This window comes from Rhea americana, unplaced genomic scaffold (genome assembly GCF_003343005.1).
Source record: "Rhea americana isolate MKP2758 unplaced genomic scaffold, rheAme1 scaffold_326, whole genome shotgun sequence".
Lineage (NCBI taxonomy): Eukaryota > Metazoa > Chordata > Aves > Rheiformes > Rheidae > Rhea > Rhea americana.
Window position 1 is genome coordinate 710,068 of NW_028186453.1, and position 10,640 is coordinate 720,707.

The window sequence follows — 10,640 nt, forward strand, 5'->3', positions numbered from 1 at the left end:
GTTGTCGTGGATTTGCTCCTTGCTTTTTAASCAACCTGCTGGCATAGAGTCACCTGCAGGGAGGTTTGGCCAGAGAGAAGCCACTGCTGTTCTAGCTGCAAGGAGGGAAATCTCAATCTGAAGGGGGAGGGGGGGGAAGGAGTTGACAACACTGATAATTAAATCAAAAAATTAAGAGGTTTTTCTAGCTCTGAGCCCTGCTTTCTTCCCTTTGATTCTTTGCTGGATCTCACCAGGTTTCGCATTCAGCTTCGGGTGACATGGTAGCCGCTGGCATGGCCAACTTTCCAGCTTTCGTCCTGGGATTAAGCCTCTCTGCATCGTAACACTTTTATTTGTTGTTTTTTCAGTTGGGCTGATAAAATTAATAACCGGACATTCAGATCATCCCCGCTGACTCAGCGGATGGTCAGAGTCCGAAAGCAATCCCCTGTTCAATTAAGGACCGGATGCTGCTTGCCAAATCTCAAAGGAAAGAAAACAAGAGTATTACAATTTTTTTAAAAGGCCCGTTTCCCTGCAAATAATGATCTTGCTGAAGTAYGGAGTGTCGGCGTACGAGTGATTTGCTCTCCTTTGGTGAAATCCGTGGAAATACCTTTCTAAAACATCCCATGGGTGATGTTTGAATTCGGATGGTGCGTGCGGGTTCTCCGTTTGCCGTGGCCCGTCCGAGCTGTCACTGGTTTWCATCTTTCTCTGCATTTCGGGGACAAACACTCGCACGCACCGGCCGTCGGGCAGGAAGCATTGCTAATGCCTGGGCTGTTTTGCAGGTGCCAAAGCAGCCAAATCTCTTGGCCACAAATACGGTTTTGTGGCGGTGGGCTGGTGTGGTGGAAATGCCAAAGGATCGGGGCTGGTAAACCTTGCTCCGGTACTGTCACGATCGGAGTCTTAAGCTGCCCGTTCGCTCAGAGACCCTCAGGGAAGGAGTCTTGATTTGCTTTGGCTTGTGTTGGTGTCCGCTGGCTTGGGAGATGATGACCTAAAGGTAGTTACGCAGGGGAGGACCAYGTGGAGGGATGCAGGGAGCTAGTGTACCGTGACATCCCTAGGAGCAGGCTGAAATTTTCCTTTTCTGGCTGCATTTGTCTGACYTCGTCTTCCCTAATCCGCTGAGCTTTGCGGGAGCCGTTGTCCAAAGCATCTCCAAAGTTGTTAGCTCCGGATGGCTTCTGGCCGAGCGCGATTGCTGAGGGGGTGGGGGGATGGACAGGAATGCAGGAATGTCTTGTTCCTGGGGCATTTCCTCCTGGAGAAGGAAGATGGGAAGGGATATTCGGCTGTAAGGAATCCAAGAGCAAAACGTTTTTCCCCTTGCAGACAATGGATCGCTTCAGCGAGCTGAACGCTGTTGTTTGTGGCTCCTGGCAAACCAGATAAACGCTTTCTGCCAGGCACTTGTTCGAATCGGTGCCAGCCCCAGACGTGCTGATCGCCTTTCTCCGGCRCGCTGGGTGGGAGAGAAGCCTTTGTGCGCAACCCCAGCAATCGCGGTGCTGTTTTCTGGGCGAAGGGAGGCTGCTGCCGGTCCCCTTGGTTACATGGTCACCGATTCTGGCCRCTGCATCTCCAGCTCCTTTTTACTTTCCAGAGAGGGGATGTCACTTGGGAAAAGGAATTTTTCCTGCCAGGCTCTGCTTTCGGGGCTCTGAAGAGCTATTTCCAAGACCTCTTCCCTTTACCCTTGGTCTAAACCTTGCATGAGGTTGGTTACGTGTGCTCGTTAAACAGGGAATTAAATCACGTAGGAATTTTGCTTGTTTGATGTCTTCTCTATTATAGAGTTATGCTTAGAAGTTGAGGCTTTTTAAGTGGTTGTGTGGGCTTTAGCTGAGCTGTGAAAGAAGCCTTATAAACAACGAGCCTTTGTAACGAAGGCAGAGTAAGCGTAATTATAACCTCTCCTATTTAAAAATCCTCCAGTTATCCCGCACAGCAAAATTAATTGGGCTGCGTTGCGCTTTTCCAGGTGACGAGGGGATCTTTGAGGCCAGCTCCGGGGAGCGGACGCAAAATGAGCAKCAGCGGGGGGCTCGCAGGCTGAGCCGAGAGGATCCGAAGATGTCCGCGTGCGGCGAATTTGTGGAACACGTCTGGAAGCCCGGCTCCTGCAAAAACTGCTTCAACCCAAAGAGCTCCCACGGGCTGCGGACGGCCCCCGGCGCGGGCGCTTGCGGCGCGCCGCCGAATGGAGTCGGGGCCAAGCCTGAGAGCCCGGCGTTGGAAGACGAAGGTGTAAACACCTCCTCTTTCTCGAAGCCGACCATCGCCGTGAAGCCGACTATGATCAGCTCGGAYGTTTCTGACCCGTGGGTGGATATGAACGCGAATGCAGAGCTGTCGCAGGTAATGATTAATCGAAGGAGTGGCGATTCAATGCGTGACTTCCCGTTGCCCGCCTCTCGCGGGGAGCACCAGGAGTATCTGTTAAAACCTCTCCCTCCCCGTTGCTTTTTGCTCCCACCGCTGGGGCGGTTTGATTTGCACGTGCGGTTTGGCCCCAGGCGGAGCAGGTTCAGTGGCACCACGGCGCGAGGACCGTGGCTGGGCGACCTTGCGATGGGGTGGCAGGCGTTACGCTTCCAGGTTACTCTCCTGGGTTTTTAATCTCGGGTTTCCATCCTGCAAAACTGCGTCTATCAGAGCAGAGATACGGCTGGCGGTCTCCGAGTGGAGGGACGGTTTAGCAAATTCCCTCGCTTCCTGRCAGAAATGACCCCAGATCATGCAAATCACGATAGATTTCCCTCAGATAAAAAGATTTCAGATGCGTTTCTCTGCCTGCTCCCCAGTTGCCCCTGCYGAGCGTAGCCGGGCTTATCCTGTGACAGCCTGTGCCTGCGCTCTGGCGTGCACGGCTCTTAAGCGGCAGCGTGAAATGAAACAAAAATAGCAGGGGAAGCACAAATATTCCTTCCCTTGCTGAATTTTTAATTGCCCGGTGACTCACAGACAGGATGACAAGTTGGAAGGGCTCCTGGCTGCGAACCCGTAGAAAGAGGAAACCGAATGCCTTATTTGGTGCACCGCCGCCGGCACGCATGCAAGGGTTGCAAACGGTTGGGGAAGCAGGGCGAGCGCAGTTTCAGCAGAGCAGGTTCGCGGTAGTTACCCGCGGGGTGAGCACGGAGCAAAACGGACTGTGAACGGCGGAGGCCTTCGGTGCGGACCCGTGTGCTTTCTTTGCTCCTCTTTCTGTTTTGTGCACGCACATCGTGATTGCGCGTTTGTCTCTTTGGCCCGTGCAGGTCAGCTGGGTTTCTGGCAAACACCTCCTTCTGAAGCCGGGTGATGCGCAGAGGATCGGYCTCGACGGTTTTGGCAGCGGTGGCGCGCGGAAGCCCTTCGTGCACAACCCACCGAGTGACTGCTCGCCTTGCTGTCCTCCTAGCTGCTCCGTGGTGGGCCTGCGCAGCCTGGAAAGCCGAGCGGAGAGAAACGTCTCCGTCCACAGCCTGGTGTTTGTAGGGGAGGCGAGCGGGCAGGAGGACAGAGCGAAAGACAAGTTTGGCCTGCCGCCTCGGGGCTTCTGCCCTCATCCATCTGCCTCGGGGGAGAGAAGTGCTACAGACTCCGGCAGGAACCCTGCTTTCCAGGCAAGAGACGGAGCGGGGCTTCCCTCCGAGGGCAGTTACAGTCAACCCTCCCCTGGCTTCGAAAGCGAAGGGGGTGAGTACTGTTCGATCGCGGACTGCTGCCGAGAGCACCCCATCTCCCAGGAACCTCCCTGTGCGGAGGGCAAAGGCCCCCGGGGTGAGAAGGAGAGCCCAACCTCCTGGGGCTGGAGGCACCGGGATGCTCCCGAGATAGCCAGGCCGAGCGGCAGGGCRGTGAAGTTCAGCGAAGAGGAACGGAGAGCTGTGAACGTGGCCTTCTGCATCTCAAAAGGCCAAGGCGACCCTCTCCCCTACGCCTTGTGTTCGGAGAGGAAAAAACTGGCCCTCCGCTCGGAGGCTGCTGTGCTACCTGAAAACAGACCCTTGGCTTTACCCAAGGAGAACGAGTACTCTCCTCCCTTCGGAGACCAGGATCTCTCCGGTGGCCCCCGACCCGAGGGCTTGAGCGGTCCTCAGCAGGCGTTGGTGGAGCCGCAGTGCTCCCGTCTTGCCGAGCCAGCCCGCGGCGATCCCATCTACGCAGAGAGCACCAAGAGGAAGAAAGTCCAGCTRAAGAGCATCGGCGGACACGCAAAACCAGACAAGCTGGCCCACAGCCCCGGCAAGGAGCAAGCTGATGGCGCGTGGAGGGACGGTGGCCGGACTTTGAGCGCCGAGAAGGAGTACCAGGACTCCACCACCCARGTGGCAGCGAAGATAACTGTTATGACCGCACACACAGAGGATGATCATAAGACTATCTTCCTCAGCAGCCCGGACTCAGCTGTGGGAGTGCAGTGGCCATGTGTTAGTCCCACTTCACACTCTGACTTTGGGATCTTGTCACCTGGCTTTGAGCCCGCAGAGATCTTTCAAGCGTCCGGAAGCGAAGGCGGCCCACGATTTCACCTGGCAGCTCCCGCCAAGACCTCAGTTGCTGAGAGTCCGGCCATTCCCCCAAAGATGTCTAAAAACAGCCAGCTGGGTAGTGAGGGGTCTCCTGTGCCCCCAGTCAGCTCCCCAGTGGCAAAATTTGGTGATRACAATAGTCATGATGGAACCAGTGCTCAGCTGCTGCCTAGGAGCTGTACGGATACAGGTGCCTTCGGCGTGCCCTCCCCTCCTTGCGCTCATGTTAGCGGGGTCCCTGCAGAGGAGGCCGGCAGAGGCACGGCGGGCTCATCCTGTGACAGGAGGCAGAAATACTACACCCCAGTGTGGAGCAAGCAGTGCCGGATAGAGGAAGAGGAGGAGGAGGAGGAGCAGGGGCTTGCAACCCCCCCGCGGGCGGGGGGAGCGGAGAACGGAAGGGCTGGCGCCCACCTCGTGGTCGACTGCCCGATGCCGGAGAGCCAAGCTGGGATCAGCAAATCGTCCTCTTTCTCCTTTGATTTCCCTAAAGACAAGAGCAACGGTGTGGAATTTGTGCCGCCGCCGCCACCACCAAAAAAGCAGTCCAGGTACAGCCGGGTGGAGAGGGTGCGCGCGAGCGTCTGCTAAGCATTTTCAATCGTGGTGTTGACTGCAGGGGTTGATGGACTAGAAGATGCTTCTCGTTCCTCTCTCCTCCCTTTCTGTTTAACGGTGGGTTTTCAGGGGTATAGGAGGTGACTGCTTGGCTCTAAAACTGCTTTCCTAGCATGCCAGATCTTTGCAAGTCCCGGTCCAAATGCTAGGGATGCTGGTGAAAGCCCTTCAGGCTGCCTTGAGGTGCAATATTCAAGTAAGAACAGTGCCTGTGCTCGGGATGGCTGGTGTTTCTGGACCAGCTTTGCTCTGTGTCATCGCAGATCCCCGGTGTTGCAAATGACCCACAATCCAGGGTTACAAGCCCCTCTTKGAGGTGGCACTGGGCAACTTCCTCCTAGGAGCCTCCAAAATCCTTGCTTTCAGTTTGGCTCTGGTGTCTTTTTCTTTTTTTTCTTTTTTTTTTTTTTTTTCTTAGAGACTGGTTCTTGAAGCTGCAGTTTCCCAGGGAGGGCGTCCCGCTTACAAGCGGGTAATCGGAGCTCGTCTAACACGTGCTGGCGACGTGTGGGAGCTGCTTAGGCTCAGGCAGCCTTCCCCTAACCCTAGCTCTCCTGGAATTTGGATTTGGAGACGGGAGGGGACAGTAGGTTCTACAAAATGAATGTGAATGAGGGCGAGCTGTCCATCTGGGAAGAAAGGAGCTCTGCTAAGCAATTAATAAACCTGGTTTCCAATGCTTTGTTTCCATTCGGTATCTGCAGTTGCATGTGCATCAGAAAAAAGGAAAGAGAGAGAAAACAGAGGAAGAGAGATTGATTTCCTTTTCATGCAACTGATGGATTAGGTTGTCTGATCACAGGGGAGGAATGCTTTCACGTTCTGCGCGTCCTGCATTTGCTTCACCGCATACCTCAGATTTGTTACATGGAGCTTAGTCTTGCACTGCAGATCTGTCTCCAGCCCCTTGATTTAAAGGTTGAGAGAAGAAGGGAAAGGTATTTGAAGGAAAACTCGCTTTTGGGGGGCTTTGATCAGACTTGTGCATAGGTATCAATGTCTTCTAGGATGGGTTTGTAGTTGATTTGATCTGTCCTCTGCTTTTTTTCTTACACTGAATTTTCAACGTTTTTTTGGGTTGGCTAGCCTGGGGATCTAGTGTTTTAAATCAATTAAGTGGTGAACAAATTAGATTTCTCAAGGAAAGGGAACAGATGAACAAGAGGTTTCAGCTCTCCTTGGTGCCGGGCTTCCTGCTGGGCTGGTGCATGCCTGGTTGAAGTCAGAGGCAAGAAAGGAGCCACAGCTAAAGAGCGTACAGGCAAGCTTTATTGCCTTTATTCTGAACATCAGAGATGGCATCTAAGAGGTTCTTTAGCTCTGACCCCATGAACTTTCTTTCACAGCTGCTGTTGCTTGGTATSTCATGTCAGCCTGTGGCTTGACGTTGTTTTTGCCACATGAGATGAAGTGTTGTTGAAGTGCAGCAGTGCAGAGAGTTCTCATGATCATTCCTCAACGGTATCATATCATTTAGGACCTGCTGGAAGGMCCCCAGGAAATGATTTCTTCCCTTGCAGACGCAGAGGTTGCTGGGCGGGCCGGAAAGCCGGTGGCACTCAAACTCAGCAATGAATGTCCCAGCAGCATCCTCCAGATGCAGTGCTGGGCCCTCTTTCTGCTCCTAAAGAAGGAGCCATTCAGAGCCCTTTCTTCATATCAGGGGCAAGAATTTCTTCCCCTGGCAGTGCTTGGGGAAGCACTTTTCCAGCTGTGGTGGTTACAGCTCATCATGCAGTAGCGGAGGCAGGAGACTCCCAGTGTGTTAGGGCATCTCCTTGGCCACGTGAGCTGGACCAGCTGTGCTCGGAGTCAGGCGCGTGCTCAGCAGTTGCCTTCCATGTGCAGTTTGATCCCTCCTGAGAAGTATGGAGCAGTTCCTGCTCCTTGGAGGGGCTGTTTCGGGCTGCCTGCGCGATCAGGCCGTGCCAACTGTAGCGGTTGCTTCTGAGTCATCTTGAAAGCATTCCTGCACTGAAAAGCCTCTGCGAAAGAGGGGAGGGAAACTGAGGTCATGGGACGCGTGACGTCTGTGACCAGGATATCTAGAGGAGCCATAAACCACACCAGGTGATTGAGGTGGGTGCTGGCAGCACTCTTCTCCCCTCGTGGCTGCAGGCGGCGGGCTGAGCTGCCTGTATTTGCCTCCCAAACAACATGATACCAGCTGCTGAGCGCTGGGGCAGCTTCTCCAAAGAGCGCAGCCCTCCCTCCGGCTGCCAGCCTTTGGCAGCCGCCGCAAGGAGCGACTCGGTCAGACGGCAGGTTTTGCAAGCCGTGCAAACCCCGTCCGATCGGTTAGCGTGTTTACCTCGAGCACGCTCTCGGTTTCGTCTCGAGCTCCGTTTCTCGGAGCGTGTTGGTGCAGGGACTGGGGCGTTGTTAGGTGCGCGTGGCRGTGGAAGGGATTGCTTTGTGCTCGACCGGTTATAACCACCGGAGCCTGATTGCGTTACCCTGGGCGGTCATTGCTTGCCGCTTCGGGTGACGGCATGCCTCTTGCCCGGTGCTGAAGGAACGTCTCTTTTGGTGTTCCTGGGCTGCAGCCAAATGCCCAAAGAAGGGAGGAGGTCTTGCGCACAGAAGATGTCTTYGAGATGCGTTCACTCTCTTCTCTGCCTGGGCTGCCTGTGCCCAYGTGCTTGTCCATACTGGAAGAGGCGCTTATACTGCTGTTATGCTGACACAGTCCCCTCGCGGAAGCGGAGCACGTCAGCCTGGGACATTTGCTGGTGGCACAGCTACAAAGGCTCCCTCAGTGGATGGATATAGATGAAGGTGGTGTGGACCTGGCTGTGAYGGGGTCTTGGTGGTTTGGGGCTTAGCRTTTCAGGTGAYTTGTAGTTCCTTGCTCATCTGGTTGTGCCAATGAAGGGAGTTGGGAGAACCTCCCTCGGGCAAGATTATGGYCGTTCAGGTCCATGTTTTGTCTGTGTGCCGAAGGGATGCTGCGTCTTGCTAGGGCAGAGCCAGGGCAGGGGACTTCCTGGGCAGAGRCAAGCAAACCTGCCAGGTTTGCAGGAAATGCCTAAACCCACCCTACAAATATGAGCATTTTTTGGCCTTGGWTGAATGAAGTAACCTGGTTATAGCTGGAGCTACAGCGCTCCTGAACTGTTGACGATTAGGGTTTAGCTCAGCTGTAGGAAGAGTGTGCAACCATCCTTTTTCCTTCTAGATGTTTCCGAGTTGTAGCAATATATTTCATTTTGTGGTGGCAAATGAAGCCTGCTTGCTTGGCTTCCTTAATTAAACTTAATCTCTTATTTTAAAGAAAGCTTGCATGTGTGTTCAAACTAGTTTCAAAGCAGAGAAACAACAAGCAAATATGTGGCACATTTAAGATTTTTTTGTTGTTGTTCATCTTGGCTCCAACAGTTAAAAGGGAAAAAAAAATTAAGAGTAATTCCTGCCAGGCACTGAGGAAACTCTSGTTCGCTGTCTCCCAGGTTGGCTGAAAGAGCGCTTATAGACAGTTTTAAAAGCTGACACGCAAAGGGAAAATGATGGATCGGTGCCCGTTTATTCCTATATAAAGACATTTTGGATCTCTTCTTTCTTTGATGATTCTTTTTCCTGCTTGTTTGAAAGATTATAGATATCTAAGGTTTRCATGGTCTGAAACGAGATGGAAAATGGGTTGAATTGCGGCTTCGCAAGAGGAAAGAGATTGGAAAAGGAAAATGAAAGCTGGTTTTCTTCCAAAGCTSGGAAGGCAGTTCCCAGTTTCTCCCTGAGGGAACTAGGATCCTTGGGACTTATACATGCAATGGTGATTTAAAAGCCCTTCCAAAGGGAAAATGCTCTAGCGAGTCCTTTGATTACTTGGCACAAGAAACGGATCCTTGGTGAAATTTGTGCCTTCGTTATGCGTGATGACACCGTTAAAGGGCTCATCAGGAAAAGTTTGGGCTGTGATAGAGCAGTGCCATGTCTGAGACAAGATTTTTTATTTGTTTATTTTCCCCCTTTTTAATGCCATCCTCATGGCATCCGTTTCTCTCTGGAGCTTGATGTCAGGATGTACCCTGGTGGCAAAAGCAGGCTGGTTTCACGGTGCTGCTGCAGCATTTACAAATGCAATTGGAAGGTCCCAGATTTTGACCCCTTCTCCATGATGGCATCATCTGTGGCTGACGGCAGGGACATGCTGTTTGGTCCAAGACAAGGTAGATTTATTATTGTTTAAAAACACACACACACCCACAATCTGGATTAAGTTTAAAAAAAAAATAAAAAAGGCAAAAGAGAGATAAAACAAAGGTGAGTATCGAGACTCATGCTCCAGGCCAGGCAGGTAACTAGTTTTTCAGAGCCAAATTTGGCACTGGCTTTCTGAAATGCTATTTTGATTCCTCTCCGTGATTTCTGTCTGGAACTAATCGGGAATTTTGCATGCTGCTTCTGCCTGTGGGTCATTTTTGAAGTTTGTGGCTTATTAGCCCAGGCTTTTAGGAGCGATCGTTTCTTTTGAAACGAGGGTCATGCGCTTTTCTTGACGCTTCTTATCTTACGGCTTAAAAGGCCRTACTGGAAAGTGAAATCCAATCTGTTGTCCTTCTCGCCCACCTTGGAGGGGAGGCTGCAGTGAGTCAATTTTTACCCACCAGCCATCTTAATTCTGCATCCCATCCAAATTTCTCCTTGGACCTCCAGGCTCCAAACACTTGTTTCAGCCTAATCTGYGCTACAGAAAATCCTTTTGGTACAGGGAGGAGAGACACAGAGATGGGACCACGATCTGTTCACGGATGTGAAATTAAACTGGCTGCTCTGCAAATATGGTGCCCAAGAGACACGAAGTGTTCTTCTGTCCTGGTGAAAGACGCAACGCGGAGCGTTGCAAACGGKCCAGCTCCCTTAGCAGCAGCGTAGGCCTTCAAACTGTATTTTCGTGAGACTACTGTTTTCAACCTTGGCTTGGTTTAGGAAAGACTGTGGAAGTCTTGTGGATAAGTCAGCTGGATGAAAGCGTTTGGGACAGGAAATCTGGGGAATGGTGAATTGGAGGGGTTGCCTGAACGTGCCAGCGTGCTGCATGGCGGATGTTGGTAACCAAAGGGATTTTAAACTGAACGGAGTCATTCAGAGAGCTGGAAATCCTGTCGTCTTAGGTTATTAGATGGGGAGAGCTGACTTCTTTGCAATACGCTGCTTATGCCYGATTACATGGGGAAGGCGCTGGCGCCACTCCTGAAGTTACCAGCCGCATTTAAGGTGCCGAGCACAGATTTCGGGAAGGGAGGTAAATTAACCATTGCCGTATCTTCCCGTGAGCATGTTCAGCAAGTCTCGGACACAGCGACGGGTATTTTAATCCATGCGTGTTGCAGTCTGGGCTCTGAGGAGCTCCCAGGCGGAGGAGGAGGTGGGAAGCGGCGGCGTTTCGGATGTTACGGCGAGGCCGGCTAACGCTGCTGGGAAGCGCGGGCAGGATGTCGTCTCGGCGGCGAGCGACTTCTCTCGCGGCGTTGCGCCTCGGCAGGAACTGCTTTTTTTTTTTTCTTTCTT

General features: G+C 52.7%; 1 protein-coding gene across 4 annotated transcripts in view; it reads left to right on the forward strand.

The window, feature by feature from the left end:
• The first annotated feature begins 234 nt into the window (after window positions 1-234).
• The window catches only part of PRAG1 (PEAK1 related, kinase-activating pseudokinase 1), a 30,596-nt gene continuing 20,190 nt past the window's right edge, over window positions 235-10,640 (forward strand). For 3 of the 4 annotated variants that reach the window (XR_014896555.1, XR_014896557.1, XM_085310810.1), the window contains exons 1-3: window positions 235-638; window positions 1,976-2,352; window positions 3,255-5,062. Coding sequence is in view for 1 of the 4 variants with exons in the window: in XM_085310810.1 (XP_085166936.1) it covers window positions 2,068-2,352; window positions 3,255-5,062 (2,093 nt within the window). In the remaining 3 variants the exon portion in view is untranslated. Of the gene's footprint in view, window positions 995-1,975; window positions 2,353-3,254; window positions 5,063-10,640 lie in introns of all 4 variants that reach the window. The other variant, XR_014896556.1, reaches the window with a different exon arrangement.